The sequence below is a fragment of the Crotalus tigris genome, unplaced genomic scaffold (assembly GCF_016545835.1).
Source record: "Crotalus tigris isolate CLP2741 ecotype Arizona unplaced genomic scaffold, ASM1654583v1 scf7180000021573.356075, whole genome shotgun sequence".
NCBI lineage: Eukaryota > Metazoa > Chordata > Lepidosauria > Squamata > Viperidae > Crotalus > Crotalus tigris.
In genome coordinates this window covers 287,501-304,199 of record NW_024098572.1, presented here as the reverse complement: position 1 = coordinate 304,199, position 16,699 = coordinate 287,501, and the positions used below count along the sequence as shown (strand labels likewise).

At 44.5% G+C, this 16,699-nt stretch overlaps 2 protein-coding genes across 7 annotated transcripts in view; one reads left to right on the top strand and one right to left on the bottom strand.

Annotated features, from left to right (window-relative positions):
* Positions 1-492: 492 nt before the first annotated feature.
* On the top strand, positions 493-6,024 carry LOC120296817 (oral-facial-digital syndrome 1 protein homolog). Its single transcript, XM_039318833.1, has 2 exons — positions 493-1,094; positions 4,846-6,024. The coding sequence occupies exons 1-2, from the start codon at positions 1,048-1,050 to the stop codon at positions 5,675-5,677; spliced, it is 879 nt and encodes a 292-aa protein (XP_039174767.1). The 5' UTR covers positions 493-1,047; the 3' UTR covers positions 5,678-6,024.
* Positions 6,025-9,524: 3,500 nt separating this feature from the next.
* Positions 9,525-16,699, bottom strand: part of GDPD5 (glycerophosphodiester phosphodiesterase domain containing 5) — a 130,013-nt gene continuing 122,838 nt past the window's right edge. For 4 of the 6 annotated variants that reach the window (XM_039318831.1, XM_039318827.1, XM_039318826.1 and 1 more), the window contains 2 exons: positions 15,359-15,471; positions 9,525-10,074 (listed from right to left, as the gene is read on the bottom strand). In XM_039318831.1, coding sequence (XP_039174765.1) covers positions 9,959-10,074; positions 15,359-15,471 — 229 coding nt within the window. In that variant the 3' untranslated portion in view covers positions 9,525-9,958. Of the gene's footprint in view, positions 10,075-11,646; positions 11,706-15,358; positions 15,472-16,699 lie in introns of all 6 variants that reach the window. The other 2 variants (XM_039318829.1, XM_039318830.1) reach the window with 1 other exon arrangement.

Sequence of the window (16,699 nt, the reverse complement as noted above, 5' to 3'; positions counted from 1 at the left end):
TGAATGTGAGAATGTAGCCATATTAAAAATTGACATCTTTTGCCCTCTCTGGGTGTAGACAAAGAGACATACCAAGAATACGCTGTTATCTTAACAAAACCAAACAAGAAGCTATTATGAATCACTGGGAGGGAATGCAATTCTGCAATACAAACACACAGTTGCACACCTGGAGATTTCCAGAAAAAAAAAATCACACGCAACATCACGCTTAAATGTTCCAGTATCTGAGGGGCTGCCACAAGGCAGAAGGAGTCAGGTTGTTCACCAGAGCACCAGAGGGAAGGACGAGAAAAATTGGTTGGAAACCGGTCAAGGAGAGAAGCAACCTGGAATTAAGGAGAAACTTCCTGACAGTGAGGACAATTAACCAGTGGAACAGCTTGCCACCAGAAATCGTGGGCGCTCCATCACTGGAGGTTTTTAAGAAGAGACTAGACATGCACCTGTCTGAAATGGTGTAGGTTCTCCTGCTTGAGCAGGGGGCTGGACTAGAAGACACCCAGGGTCCCTTCCAAATTTCTATTCTATTCTATTCTATTCTATTCTATTCTATTCTATTCTATTCTATTCTATTCTATTCCTTCTAGGATAGGTTCCAACCTTCCAATCTAAGATTTCCTAGTGGTCTCCCATCCCACGGACTAACAAAGTCCATGTATCTAGAACAGTGTATCTCAACTATGGCCACTAAAAACTGTGTGGACTTCAACTCCCAGAATCCCCCAGCTAATTACTAACGTTCTTCCATGCCCGGAACAAAGATGGATATTCAGCTTGTTTTTACTTTACTATTTGGGGGGGGGGGTAATGTTATGGGTTCTCCCCTTATATTTTCAATTTTAAGCCCCCTTCAAAGGGTGCTTCCTAAATTTCAATAAACTAATCACCCCATCCCAGCACAGTCTTCAGCATGTGGCTGCCACCAGGTATAGACTTTGTGCTCAAATGCTCCTTTCCATTGCCAGGACTGTGGGTGTGTGTCTCCTTTGTGTGGTGGCGCCTGCATTGTGATGTCATCTGTGAGGCAATTTCTGACTGTTGGGTATGGACTGTGCTGAGGTTGGTGCTGGGCTATCTGGGAGGATCCTTTGGTGAGTAGGCAAAACGATGGCCTCTCCAATCCCCACTCATGTGGGAAAGAAATAGAATAACATAGAATAAAGAAGAATAAAGTATAATAATAATAATGAAAAATCACTAAAAGCAAAAATCATGTGTCTGCATAATCTCTGAAAGAAAGCTGTGTTAGCCAAAAGCTGTAGTAACAGTACCTGAATGACCTAATGCATATTTAGAAACATTGTATAAAAGTAAAAACTGCCTTCATTGTATTCCCATGAGAAATGGAGCTAACGTGTGAGAAACTATCTGAATGTTACACAAAGTAGATTCCATACACAGTGTAAGATTCCATCTATGCTTCCTTTGTTCTTGAGAAAAAGAAACCTATAAAAGCTATATCTATAAAAGCTATAAAAGCTATACCTATAAAAGCTATAAAAGCTATAAAAAAGCCATAAAAACCTATAAAAATCACGTGAAGTATTAATACCACTCTTCAATGCCTTGGTAAGGCCACACTTGGAATACTGCATCCAGTTTTGGTCACCACGATGTAAAAAAGATGTTGAGACTCTAGAAAGAGTACAGAGAAGAGCAACAAAGATGATTAGGGGACTGGAGGCTAAAACATATAAGGAACGGTTGCTGGACTTGGGTCTGTCCAGTTTAATGAAGAGAAGGACGAGGGGGGACATGATAGCTGCGTTCCAATATCTCAGGGGCTGCCCCAAAGAAGAGGGAGTCAAGCTATTCTCCAAGGCGCCTGAAGGCAGGACAAGAAGCAACGGGTGGAAACTCATCAAGGAGAGAAGCAACCTAGAACTAAGGAGAAACTTCCTGACAGTGAGAACAATTAATCAGTGGAACAGCCTGCCTCCAGAAGCAATAAATGTTCCAACACTGGAAATTTTTAAGAAGAGATTGGACAGCCATTTGTCGGAAATGGTGTAGGGTTTCCTGCCTGAGCAGGGGGTTGGACTAGATGACCTCCAAGGTCCCTTCCAACTTTACTACTATTACTATTACATGCAGAGTTGGTCACCACTAGATTCTTTAGTTTAGACCCTCCCCCTTGTTCGGAAATCTGCTGATTGTTAAATCACTTCTGAACCTTTTGCGCAAAAATAAAAACCTCTCTTTCACCCTTGGAATTCGTAAAAGTCCTATTTTTTAAGGCTTTTATTTTTCCACAAGACCACAATAAACGAGGCGGAGGAGGAGGAAGAGGAGGAGGAGGAGGAGGAGGAGGAGGAGGAGGAGGAGAAGGAGGAGGAGGAAGAAGAAGGAAGGAGGAGGGGAAGGAGGAGGAGGAGGAGGAGGAGGAGAAGGAGGAAGAGGAGGAGGAGGAGGGAGGAAGGAGGGGAGGAGGAAGGAGGAGGAGGAGGAAGGAGGAGGAGGAGGAAGAGGAGGAGGAGAAGGAGAAGGAGGAGGAGGAGAAGAAGAGGAAGAGGAAGAGGAAGAGGAAGAGGAAGAAGAAGAAGAAGAGGAAGAAGAAGAAGAAGAGGAAGAAGAAGAAGAAGAAGAAGAAGAAGAAGAAGAAGAAGAAGAAGAAGAAGAAGAAGAAGAAGAAGAAGAAGAAGGAAGAACGAAGAGAAGGAGAAGGAGAGGGAAAGGGAGAGGAAGAGGAAGAGGAAGAAGAAGAGAAGAAGAAGAAGAAGAAGAAGAAGAAGAAGAAGAAGAAGAAGAAGAAGAAGAAGAAGAAGAAGAAGAAGAAGAAGAAGAAGAAGAAGAAAGTCCTTCCGCAGACTCAGGACATTGTCTACTTTGAGGCTCTTCCTCCAGTTTCCCAAAGTCATTCTGACTTACCACTAGCATTTTTTGGCAGAGATATACAGACATGATCGACATTTGTCTTGTGCTGGGATGAATTTTATATTCATCAGCATTCAGCTAGGGAGGACAGAAATAGAAGTAGAAGTAGAATAGAACAGAACAGAATAGAATAGAATAGAGCTGGAAGGGACCTTGGAGGTCTTCTAATCCAGCCCCCTGCTCAAGCAGGAGAACCTATACCATCTCAGACAAGTGACTGTCCAGTCTCTTCTTAAAAACCTCCAGTGATGGGCGCCCATGATTTCTGGTGGCAAGCTGTTCCACTGGTTGATTGTCCTCACTGTCAGGAAGTTTCTCCTTAATTCCAGGTTGCTTCTCTCCTTGACCAGTTTTGTTAATCTTTTTTTTTTCCAACCCATTTTTTTCTTTTTAATGTCTTCTTGGTTGCGTGCTTTATTTTTTTTTTCCTGTTTCGGTTTTGTTTTAATATTTTGGTGGTTTTGTAGTTTAATGAGTAAATCAATTAATTATTTCCTTATTAATATGTCATGATGTACTTTCCTGACCGTTGGGACAACTGTTCCTGAACAGTGAGAACAATTAATCAGCGGAACAACCTGCCTTCAGAAGTGGTGGGTGTTCCAACACTGGAGGTTTTTAAGGATTGGACAGCCATGTGGCTGAAATATATAGGCTCTCCTGCTTGAGCAGGGGGTTGGACTAGAAGACCTCCAAGGTCCCTTCCAACTGTGTTGTTGTTGTTATTATTATTATTATTATTATTATATCCAGTGCTTTTTTTGTAAGAAAAAAGATGTCGGAACTCACATCTTGTTAATCTTTTATTCAAAAAAATATATATTCAGTTCTTACCAGGACAGGTGGTTGAGAAGTAATTAGTTTTTTTTTTCATTTTTAAATTTGGGGTCACACTTTTACCCTAAAAATTTGGAAAAGATTTTCAATTCGCCAACGATTTTTTAAAATAAAGAAATTATTTACCTTTCACACGTAGTCAATCACTCTACACACACCCACACACGTCAGTTGTGTAATGAAACGTAACGGTCGCCGGCCGCAGTAAGCACTCAGTGCACAACCATACGACCAATCACAAGACGAGCAGCGCCACAAGCCGAGCAGCGCCATTACAACAAGCGCAGACGAAGTTCGCATGCATCGGACTCGACACACAAGTAGCCCACATGCACCATTTTCATGATTTTGCCGCCGACATGCTACGCTCGACAGGGCGATTCAAGTCTACGCGGACCAAACATCAAATTTTCAAACGTTTATTTTTAAAACTTGGAAAATCCGTCAAAAAAAAGTGCCGGAATTCCGTTCCAGTGCATTCTATGACAAAAAAAGCACTGATTATATCTTAGTTTAATTGTCCAGGGGTGATAGGGAGGTGTCAGCTTCAAATTCTCATGTAGCCACAGTGGTTTAGCTACTTGGGCTAAAGAACTGTGCATTTCCAGAGGATCCAGCATGGAAACCTGTTAGATCCCTGGACTGGAGTGATTTTAATTCAGCCAGGATGTTTTTTAGGTTGATAAAAAAAAAAACCTTATAAATACGTATTGAAAAAGGATATTGCAATGCAGGCCACCAGGTTGAGTTTTTTTGACCATTGTAATTCAGCAACCACCTGTGCTTTTGCAGAATTGCAGGATTTCTTAATAGATATTAAAATGTGCATCCCTTTCCTTTTTTTTTTTACGCTGGCTGCTGCTTTGATTTGGAGCTTGTCCAGCAAGCACTAAAGTCAACCCCATCAGCTAAATATTATTGGGAGTTTTTTTTTCCCTACTGGTCTCCCATCCCGTTTCCTAGTGGTCTCCCATCCCCGTATCAACCTAATCAGGAGCTAAGTTACATTGGGCCAGCCTGCTGTCATCTGCCATGATTGTCCATATGAAAATATCTAAAAACAGAACGGGGCACCGCCGACAATATGATGGCTTGACGCTGGCTTCCTCTCTCTTTTGCTTGAACTCACAGGAAACGGCGCCGGGTTCAAGTCCTTCCCCCCAACCCCATGGAGAAAGCAGCAGAGACTCTTCCGGCGTCCACCCAGGAAAGCTTAAAGAAGGAGATCGGCCACCTAAAAGAGAAAGTGGCGGGTCGCGAGGCCGAAAACCAGAAGATCCTGAAGGAAATAGAGAGCCTCAAACAGGAGAACAAGAATTTGGACGAGAGGATCGACTGCTTGACCACCATGGTGAAGGTCTTGGAAAAGGAAGAGGAGGAACTGCGGGAGCTGCTCCGAGAACGGGAAGACACACGGGCAGACCTGGAGGCCCAAAACCAGACCTTGGCGGAGACCAACAAGGTTCTCCGCTCCGAAATCCAGACGCTCTCCAACCAGCTGCTCAGATTTCAGGATTACAGAGATAGTCAGGACCAGAATATGACGCGCATGAAGCAGGTGGTGGAACAAATTGTGGGGTACTTTAAACAGTTGGAGGGGATGATTGAGGCGGCCGAGCAGCGTTACGAAGGCCAGAAGACGCAGTCGGCCGAGCTGAAGGGCGCGATGGATAAACTCCGGCAGATCTGCGACGTCCAGGAAAACGAGATCCTGTGTCTGCAGGAGCAGCTGGAGCCGTTCCCCTTCGACAACTCGGAGACGGACCCCTGCTCGGAGGGTCTCTCCCTGCTCTTCGAGATGGTGCAGGCCAAGCTGAAGGTAGACCCCCAAGCAATAAGGGACACCCTCTTTTCCGTCTTATCCAGGGGGGCCTGGCTGCTGGCCGGTCTCCTCGTGGGCCTGGCGTTTTCCAAAGTGATGTTCTGCCTGATGGAGGCTTGGTGCTTCAGAAGGAGATGCTGACGTTGTGTGACATTCTCGGGACAGGCATGGGGCATCCTGTGCCCGTGATCACGCCCGGAAGTTGAGACGTTTGACGCCTTTTTTTTTTTTAAAAAAAAAGCAAGAATCCTGGAGAAGAATGTAGAAAGCTAGTGACGAAAGGAGGGAAAAAAAAAACCCGTTCCTTTTCGACCTGCGGGAATCGCCAATGCATTTCTGTCATTCCAATAAAGAATGCGCAGGTATAGAATAGATGGTATCTGGATCAAGAGTAGCAACTGCGAGACAGGTCTCGGAGTCCTAGTGGACCATCATTTAAATATGAGCCAGCCGTGTGCTGCAGCTGCCAAAAAAGCCAACACAGTGCTAGGCTGCATTAACAGAGGGATAGAATCAAGATCACGTGAAGGGTTAATACCACTTTACAAGGCCTTGGTCAGGCCACCCTTGGAATACGGCATCCAGTTTTGGTCACCACGATGTAAAAAAGATATTGAGACTCTGGAAAGAGGGCAGAGGAGAGCAACAAAGATGATTAGGAGGCTATTTAGTGACCAACGATTTAGCTAATTAACAGAATAGCAGAGTCCAAAGGGACCTTGGAGGCCTTCTAGTCCAACCCCCCGGCTTAAACAGAAGACCCTATATATTTTGGATAAATGGCTGTCCAGTCTCTTCTTGAAAACTTCCAATGTTGGAGCATTCACTGCTTCTGGAGGCAGGTTGTTCCACTGGTTAATTGTTCTCGCTGTCAGGAAGTTTCTCCTTAGTTCTAGGCTGCTTCTGTCCTTGATGAGTTTCCATCTGTTGCTTCTTGTCCTGCCTTCAGCTGCTTTGGAGATAAAGTGGACCCCCTCTTCTTTGTGGCAGCCCCTCAAATATTGGAAGACTGCTATCATGTCTCCTAGTCCTTCTTTTCATTAGACTAGACATCCCCAATTCCCGCAACCGTTCTTCATATGTTTTAGCCTCAAACATAAACTCCAATACATGGATTTGCACACTATCAATCAACCAATCAGAAGAGTTGGAAGGGACCTTGGAGGTCATCTAGTCCAAACCCCTGCTCAGGCAGGAAACCCTACACCATTTCAGAAAAAGTGCTGTCCAGTCTCTTCTTAAAAACTTCCAGTGTTGGAGCATTCACCGTTTCTGGAGGCAGGCGGTTCCACTGGTTAATTGTCCTCACTGTCGGGAAGTTTCTCCTTAGTTCCAGGTTGCTTCTCTCCTTGGTGAGTTTCCATCCGTTGCTTCTTATCCCGCCTTCAGGCGCTTTGGAGAATAGCTTGACTCCCTCTTCTTGGGGGCAGCCCCTGAGATATTGGAACAACTTCCATCATGTCACCCCTCGTCCTTCTTTTCTCAACAGGCTTTTAATTACCAGGCTGTCTTATTTTTCACCCTTAATGATTGTTCTCTTGTCGTTATGTACAGCCGGACTAATTGTGTGTGTGTGTGTGTGTGTGTGTGTGTTTTGCAAAAGTGCTATGAACCCGCCTGCTGGCACAGAGGCTCTTTGTGTAAGAGAGGCTAAGGAAGATCCTGTTGGTGCTTTCTCCTTGCGTAGTATAAAAGATAGGAGATTCAAGGATGCCGGATCTATTATTAAAAGCACCAGCAACCCGATCCACCAACCTCACTTACGTCCATTTGCTTAGTGATCATTTGAAGCCCGGAAAAAAAGAGACACAGAAGCAATCCTCCCACTTGCCCTCCTCCCGGTGGCTTTTTGGTCTCCTGATCAAAATTCAGATCACCCCCTATGCCGGTATTTATGATGGCTGCAGCATCCCAGGGTTATGGGGTCGCCATTGGCAACCTTCCCAGTTGGCTTCCAACGAGCAAAGGCAGGGGAGGGACCCAGATTGACTTAACAACCATGGGCAAAAAAAAAAAAAAAAGTCGGATGCAACACACTTAACTATACAGCTAAGCCAGGGGTAGGCAACCTTTGCTCTTTTATGATTCGTGGACTTCAACTCCCAGAATTCCTCAGCCAGCATGGGGAAACTATGGCCCCTTCATGACTCATGGACTTCAACTCCCAGAATTCCTGAGCCAGCAAGGGGAAACGATGGCTCTTTTATGATTCGTGGACTTCAACTCCCAGAATTCCTGAGCCAGCATGGGGAAACTATGGCCCCTTCATGACTCATGGACTTCAACTCCCAGAATTCCTGAGCCAGATGAGGGAACTATGGCCCCTTCATGACTTGCGGACTTCAACTCCCAGAATTCCTCAGCCAGCAGAGGGAACTATGGCCCCTTCATGACTCATGGACTTCAACTCCCAGAATTCCTCAGCCAGCATGAGGGAACTATGGCCCCTTCATGACTTGCGGACTTCAACTCCCAGAATTCCTCAGCCAGCATGAGGGAACTATGGCCCCTTCATGACTTGGGGACTTCAACTCCCAGAATTCCTGAGCCAGCATGGGGGAACTGTGGCCCCTTCATGACTTGTGGATTTCAACTCCCAGAATTCCTGAGCCACCGTGGCTCAGCATGGAAACCCCTCCCTTTCCCCTCAGCATGGCTGGCTCAGGAATTCTGGGAGTTGAAGTCCATGAGTCCTAAAAGAGCAAAGGTGGCCTACCCCTGCGTAGCTAAACCATTCCAGAAACAAGTTGCTTTATCCCAGCTGGTATACCTACCCAAGCAAGACAAACTGGGTGGCCTCTTTGACTTAGAGTTGGTCCTCGCTTTACAGCCGTTCGTTTAGTGACCGAAATTGCAACAGCACTAAAACAAGTAAGTTGTGACAGTTTTTTCACACTTACGACCGTGGTTAATTGTTCTAACTGTTCCACTGGTTAATTGTTCTGTCAGGAAATTTCTCCTTAGTTCTAGGTTGCTTCTCTCCTTGATTGGTTTCCATCTGTTGCTTCTTGTCCTGCCTTCAGGTGCTTTGGAGAACAGCTTGACTCCCTCTTCTTTGGGGCAGCTCCTCAGATACTACAACACTGCTATCGTGTCCCCCCTCGTCCTTCTCTTCGTTAAACTAGACATTCCCAATTCCAGCAACCATTCCTCATATGTTTTAGCCTCCAGTCCCCTGATCATCTTTGTTGCTCTTCTCTGCACTCTTTCTAGAGTCTCAACATCTTTTTTACATCGTGGTGACCAAAACTGGATGCAGGATTCCAAGTGTGGCCTTACCAAGGCCTTGTAAAGTGGTATTAACACTTCACCCGATCTTGATTCTCTCCCTCTGTTAATGCAGCCCAGCACTGTGTTGGCTTTTTTGGCAGCTGCAGCACACGGCTGGCTCATATGTCTTCATTAAAGGGCACGGGGAGAGAGAGCACGTGGCCAATTTCCGGGAACTGTAGCAAAAATAAATTAAGGCTTAGCATCCGTGCAACAGATGAGCACAGCGACTGTTCTGGAAAATATCCTGAAGTGTTTATCTTATCCAGACCGTAGGCAGTTACCTAGGAAACAGCAAAAACTTTTCCTCTTTAATTTTCGACATTATTCAGGCAGGCCTCTTTGGCGCCCAGTCTTGGTCAGGTTTTGTTCCTCACTGCAGCGATGCTTCCAATTGCGACACCTTGTCAGAAGGTTGCAAAAGGGGATGACGTGACCCCGGGACTTAGCAACTGTCACAAAGGCCTGCCAGTTGCCGAGCCTCTGGATTTTGATCGCAAGTGACCATAGGGTTGCAAGTGTGAAAACTGGCCGTAAGTCCCTTTTTTTCCAGTGCCGTTGTTCACTTTGAACGGTCACTAAACGACTGGCTGTTCAGTTGAAATGGTCCCCATCCTTTGCACACCTCCCACCGGTGTGTCTTCTCCTGCGGTTGTTGCATTTGGCGACCCTTTCAGCCCTCCCCGAAGTGTTCAGAAATGAAGACACCGCACAAGGGTTTCACAACATACATCTTTAAATAAAGTCAGCTAACCATCGCTGTCCCAAAGAAAGGAATCGAGAAGTAGGTGGGGTGGGGGGGTCATGGGGAGGTCCTTCCTTGCTGACCTGGCCAGCATCTCAGCTCGTGGTCCAGCCAGGGGGGGTCCCACTTGCTTCTGGCCTATGGGCCGGTTCCCGCTGCCCACAGCAGGCAGGAAAAGGGTCAGCAAAAAAGGGAGAAACTTTACAAAATAATTATAATAATAATAATGAAACCCAGCCCAGCTTCAGTTTCCAGAGAGGCTCCAGGCCGCCCTCACAAAGTTTGTTGCGTCGGCAGTTTTGACAAAGGAGCACCGACTCTTCCTCGTTGTGCTAATAAGGAAGCCCCTGGGAGAGTCACGCAGAAACCCCCCCCCCAGATCTTGCCCACCGCCCCCCCTCCTTCCGTCAGTTAATACGCAGCTTCGCTTCCCGGTGGTCCATGGGGGTGAGAAGCTCGTTGGCGTAGCCGTTTTCTGAACACAAGGAGAACCCATCCGTCGCCTCCATGCCGCTGTTGATTTCTGAAAAGGGGGCAAAGGGGTCAAGAAGCAGGAAGAAACGATGAGCGTAAAAATCAAGCAGGAGGAGTCAAGTCTGCTACTGGATGACACCGGTCAGTCCTGGCTGTTCTGCTCAGACACCAGGGAGAGCAAGGAGCAAGAACTTCGGATGGATTTTAAGTACAGGTAGTCCTCAATTTAGATTTTAGAGGGAGGGAGGGAGGAAAGGAAGGAAAGAAGGAAGGAAGAAAAAGAGAGAGAGTGAGAGAGAAAGGAAGGAAGGAAGGAAAGGAGGGAGAGAAGGAAAAGAAAGAGGAAGGAAGGAAAAGAAAAAAGGAAAAGGAAGAGGAAAGAATGAAGAAAGGAAGAAAAATAAGGAAGGAAGGAAAAGATAGGAAGGAAGGAAAAGAGAGTGAGAAAGAGAAAGAAAGGAAGGAAAGAAGGGAGGGAAGGAAAAGAGAAAGGAAGGATGGAAAGAAGAAAAAGAAAGAGGAAAGAATGAAGGAAGGAAAGAAGGAAAAAAGGAAGGAAAAGAAAGAGGAAAAAGACAGAGAGAGAGAGGAAGGAAGGAAGGGAGAGAGGGAAGGAAGGAAAAGAATGAGAGAAAGGAAGGAAGGAAAACAAAGAGAAAGGAAGGAAGGAAGGAAGGAAAAGAAAGGAAGAAAGGAAGGAAAAGAGAAATAAAAAAGAAAGGAAGGAAGGAGGGAAGGAAGGAGAGAGGGAAGAAGGAGGACAGAAGGAAGGCGGGAGGGAGGGAGGGAGGGAGGAAGAAACGAAGGAAGGAAGGAAGGGAGAGACGGAAGGAGGGAGGGAAGAAAGGAAGGAAAAGAAAGAGAAAGGAAGGAAGGAAAAGAATGAGAGAAAGGAAGGAAGGAAAGAAGGAAGGAAAAGAGAAATAAAAAAGAAAAGGAGGGAGGGAAGGAAGGAAGGAAGGAGAGAGGGAGGAAGGAGAAGGAAGGAGGGAGGGAGGCAGGAAGAAAGGAAGGGAGGGAGGAGGGAGGGAGGGAAGGCAGGAAGGAGAAGAGAGAGGAGTGGGAGAGGGAGGGAAAGGGAGGGGGAAAGGAAGCAGAGGAAGGGGAGGGGATGGAAGGGAAGGGAGAAGAGGAAGGGGAGAGGGAGGAGAGGAGAGGAGAGGAGAGGAGGAGGCAGGCTGCCATTTCAAACTCCCAAGAGGGCGGCCCTCTCAAGCATAACCTGGCAGAAACCTGGTTCAAAGCCCAAAGGCTGCTCTGAGTGCCCATTCCCCCCCCCCGTCATCCCAGCCCCTTGATCACGAACTAAATGGCTTTCCCTTCCGACATGCAAGCGAGGCTGCGTGCGGGAATCCGAAGTTTTTTGCTCCTGCTTTTCCCAAAAAGGCGGCTCGGATGAAGAAGCGAAGAGGATGGCCAGCCGCCCGCCCTCTCGGCTCCAGCCTTGAGATCGAAGGGGCAACCCAGGAACCAGGGAAGCAGCCCGGAGGAGGAGGAGGAACGCCGTAAGGTTAGTGCCGACTTCCCCCAGGAGAAAAAGCAAGCCAGACAGCCCCGGGCACCTTCCTGCTGCCCTCCAGCCACCGTGGGGTTAATGCCAGCCTTCGAAAGCCACACTTACGCTCCAGGCTGAAGGAAACCCCCAGGTCTGGGAGCCTGGCGCCCTCTAGAGGCTAGAACCTGCAAGACAGCGTTCAAAACACAATTGGGCTGATCAAGGAGGACCTTTGTAGGGGGGGAGGGTTGAAAGGAGGGGAGGGGGTCCCCGGTGGGCTCTGAGCTGGCTCGTTTTCTGGCAGACGTTTCGTTACCCTGACTAGTTCACGCTAGCAGGACTAGTTTGGGTAATGAAATGTTTGCCAGAAAGCCATCAAGCTTAAAAGCTTAACATTGGTCCGAAATGGTCTAGAGCAGGGGTAGGCAACCTCGGCTCTTTTATGACTCGGGGACTTCAACTCCCAGAATTCCTGTGCCAGCCTGGGGGAACGATGGCCCCTTCATGACTCGTAGACTTCAACTCCCAGAATTCCTGAACTAGTAGGGGGGAACTATGGCCCCTTCATGACTCGTGGACTTCAACTCCCAGAATTCCTCAGCCAGCCGTGCTGAGGGGAAAGGGAGAGGTTTCCAAGCTGAGCCATGCTGGCTCAGGAATTCTGGGAATTGAAGTCCACGAGTCATAAAAGAGCCAAAGTTATCTACCCCTGGTATAGGGTTTCCTGCCTGAGCAGGGGGTTGGACTAGATGACCTCCAAGGTCCCTTCCAACTTTTATTATTATTATTATGGATCATCGCACAGTCAGCCAGATGTTCAGACTGGATTTGGTATTTTGTCTACCTATCGAGTCCTTACCCAGGACCTGGGATAGGCAGATGTGGATGTTTGATGGTCTTACAGGTATCGTCACAGGATGGAAGCAGTTCCTAGTAAGGCTGCCTTTTGCAATTGACTAATAGCGAATTTGTCAATGCCAATGGTGTTCAAGTGGTGCTCCAGTTGTTTTGGGATTGCACCCAAGGCACCTATTACTATTGGTATTACCCTTGCTTGCTTTTGCCACAGTCTTTCTATTTCTATTTGTAGGTCTTTGTATTTTGTTATCTTCTCCAGTTCTTTCTCGTCTATTCTGCTGTCTCCAGGCACTGCCACGTCCACTATCCAGACTTTTTTGTCTTTCTTATCAACAATTGTTAAGTCTGGGGTGTTATGTTGCAGGTATTATTATTATTACTACTACTACTACTACTACTAATAATAATAATAATAATAATAAAAGCACCAAGGACCCCACAATTTGGCTATTTCTCACCTCCTGGAGGGAAAGTTTTTCTTTCTTTCTTTCTTTCTTTCTTTCTTTCTTTCTTTCTTTCTTTCTTTCTTTCTTTCTTTCTTTCTTTCTTTCTTTCTTTCTTTCTTTCTTTCTTTCTTTCTTTTTTTTGAGAAAACACAACACCCAGGATTGGAATACAGCGCCCTGGAAAGAACTGACTCGTTCTGAATTACGTTGAGAGGTTTTTTTGCTTTTTGCTTCCTTTTTATCGACTGAGGAAATCTTTCTGAACCTACTTGTCTGTACAAGCTTTCGGCCGGTGGAACAAGCTGCCACCTGAGCTGGTTGAGTTCTCCCGGGGGGGGTGTGTGGCGTGGCGGGTGTTTCCAGCTGAGGCGGGAGGGTCAGCTGATAGAATGTTCTAGTGGGTTCTACCCCTGAACAATGGGCTGGATTAGATAACCTCTTAGGCCCCTTCCAATCCACAGCTGTGATCCTACAGCTAAGTAGAAATAAGAGGACAGTTAGAGCCCAACTCTGCTGGGGACTGGGAGGCTAAATTGGATTTTTCTTCCCCAGAAGTCTGTATTAAGAAGGGTCCCCAGAGGTCATCTAATCCAATCCCTTGCCCAATACAGGAATCCGAATTAAAGCATCCAAACAGGCTCCTTTAAGAAGAGGCTAGACAGTCACTTGTCTGAGATGGTATAGGACAGGTTCCCCTGCTTGAGCAAGGGGCTGGACTAGAAGACCTCCATGGTCCCTTTCAGCTCTATTCTAGTCTATTCTATTCTATTCTATTCTATTCTATTCTATTCTATTCTATTCTATTCTATTCTATTTTTCTGTTCTATTTTTCTATTCTATTCTATTCTATTCCTATTCTATTCTTATTTTATTTTATTCTATTCCTAACTCCCTATTTTTCTATTTACTATTTCTATTGTATTCAGTATTTCGATTCTATTCTATAATTCTATTCTGTTCCATTCTGTAATTCTATTCTATTCTGTATTTCTTCTCTATTCTATTCTATTCTATTCTTTCTATTGTATTCTATTCAGTATTTCTATTCTATTCTATTCTATTCTATTCTATAATTCTATTCTATTCAGTATTTGTATTCTATAATTCTATTCTATTCTGAATTCTATTCTATTCTGTAATTCTATTCTGTAATTCTTCTCTATTCTATTCTATTCTATTCAGTATTTCTATTCTGTATTTCTATTCTGTATTTCTGTTCTATTCATTCCTATTTCTATTCTATTCTGTAATTCTATTCTATTCTGTATTTCTTCTCTATTCTGTTCTATTCTATTCTATTCTATTTTTCTGTTCTATTTTTCTATTCTATTCTATTCCTATTCTATTCTTATTTTATTTTATTCTATTCCTAACTCCCTATTTTTCTATTTACTATTTCTATTGTATTCAGTATTTCGATTCTATTCTATAATTCTATTCTGTTCCATTCTGTAATTCTATTCTATTCTGTATTTCTTCTCTATTCTATTCTATTCTATTCTTTCTATTGTATTCTATTCAGTATTTCTATTCTATTCTATTCTATTCTATAATTCTATTCTATTCAGTATTTGTATTCTATAATTCTATTCTATTCTGAATTCTATTCTATTCTGTAATTCTATTCTGTAATTCTTCTCTATTCTATTCTATTCTATTCAGTATTTCTATTCTGTATTTCTATTCTGTATTTCTGTTCTATTCATTCCTATTTCTATTCTATTCTGTAATTCTATTCTATTCTGTATTTCTTCTCTATTCTGTTCTATTCTATTCTATTCTATTTTTCTGTTCTATTTTTCTATTCTATTCTATTCCTATTCTATTCTTATTTTATTTTATTCTATTCCTAACTCCCTATTTTTCTATTTACTATTTCTATTGTATTCAGTATTTCGATTCTATTCTATAATTCTATTCTGTTCCATTCTGTAATTCTATTCTATTCTGTATTTCTTCTCTATTCTATTCTATTCTATTCTTTCTATTGTATTCTATTCAGTATTCTATTCTATTCTATTCTATTCTATAATTCTATTCTATTCAGTATTTGTATTCTATAATTCTATTCTATTCTGAATTCTATTCTATTCTGTAATTCTATTCTGTAATTCTTCTCTATTCTATTCTATTCTATTCTATTCAGTATTTCTATTCTGTATTTCTATTCTGTATTTCTGTTCTATTCATTCCTATTTCTATTCTATTCTGTAATTCTATTCTATTCTGTATTTCTTCTCTATTCTATTCTATTCTATTCTATTCTACTCTACTCTACTCTACTCTACTCTACTCTACTCTACTCTACTCTACTCTACTCTATTCTATTATATAAGTCTAGTTTTTCCAGGACTGTCGTAACTGAACAGTTGCTAAGCGGATGGCTGTTAAGCGAGGACCAGCTGTAATTTTAAAAAAGCTCACCTGTCACGCAACCAAATGGCTAAATCTGGCAGGTAAACCCGCACGCAGAGTAATCGACAATACCACAATCCAATTGCAAGTCAGCTGACATCAGTGTCCTCAATTTTTACCTGAAAATATGAGTTTTTCCTTCATGATGTTGACATCCCGGCTGGACCGCCGGACGGCGGCGCTGAGCATGATCTGCTCTGGGTTGTAGGTGCGAATGCTACCAAAGCGCCACCTGGGACAGAAAAAGGGAAAGATTGTTTGAAGGGGTTTTCCACTGGATCGGGGATGGCAACCCACCCACACCCGTGCAAAACCTCGGGTCATTTTTGCGCACACCGCACAACCTGCAATGGCCATCTTGACTTTCTTTTGACCATTTATTTATTTATTTATTTATTAGACTTATATACCGCTTTAAGTGCAAGCACTCTCTAAGTGGTGTACACCAGTAAGCAATGTATATATATATTTACATTGCCCCCAACAATCTGGGTCCTCATTTTACCTACCCCAGAAGGATGGAAGGCTGAGTCAACCTTGAGCCGGTGAGATTTGAACCGCTGACCTGCTGAACACAGTCAGCTAAAGTGGCCTGCAGTACTGCACTCTAACTGCTGCGCCACCTGGGCTCTTTGTGAAGTTTGCTCTCTGCCCTCTCTCAGTTTGCAAGCAATGTTTCTCGGCCCCTCCGAGCTGCAGCCCCGTGCGAGGAAGGAGCAGAGATTTTGAACCAGGAACCGGTTTCCAAGCTAGAAAAATAATGCCTCCTCTGGAAAAGCCAGGAGAGGCCTGCATGGAAATGAAATGGTGGCAAGCTGCACAGCCGGTCCTCCATCTTTTCTCCATTTTGGCAGCAGGATTCAGGGGAACCGCCATAGCTCCCTTTTTCTAGGGGTTAGGATTAGGGATCCAAACTTGGCCACTTAAAAGAATCGTGGACTTCAACTCCCAGAATTCCCTGTCTTCAAACTTGGCCACTTTAAGACTTGTGGATTTCAACTCCCAGAATTCCCCCAGTCTCCAAACATGGCCACTTTAAGTCTCGTGGACTTCAACTCCCAGAATTCCCTCAGTCTCCAAACATGGCCACTTTAAGACTCTTGGACTTCAACTCCCAGAATTCCCTCAGTCTCCAAACATGGCCACTTTAAGACTCTTGGACTTCAACTCCCAGAATTCCCTCAGTCTCCAAACATGGCCACTTTAAGTCTTGTGGACTTCAGCTCCCAGAATTCCCTCAGTCTCCAAACATGGCCACTTTAAGACTCTTGGACTTCAACTCCCAGAATTCCCTCAGTCTCCAAACGTGGCCACTTTAAGTCTTGTGGACTTCAACTCCCAGAATTTCCCCAGTCTCCAAACATGGCCACTTTAAGTCTTGTGGATTTCAGCTCCCAGAATTCCCTCAGTCTCCAAACATGGCCACTTTAAGACTCTTGGACTTCAACTCCCAGAATTCC

Coding starts and splice junctions, on each gene's coding strand:
- LOC120296817 (XM_039318833.1), top strand. CDS start 1,048: ATGGACTGTGCTGAGGTTGGTGCTGGGCTATCTGGGAGGATCCTTTG. Junction 1,095..4,845: donor CTATCTGGGAGGATCCTTTG/GTGAGTAGGCAA, acceptor TTGAACTCACAG/GAAACGGCGCCGGGTTCAAG.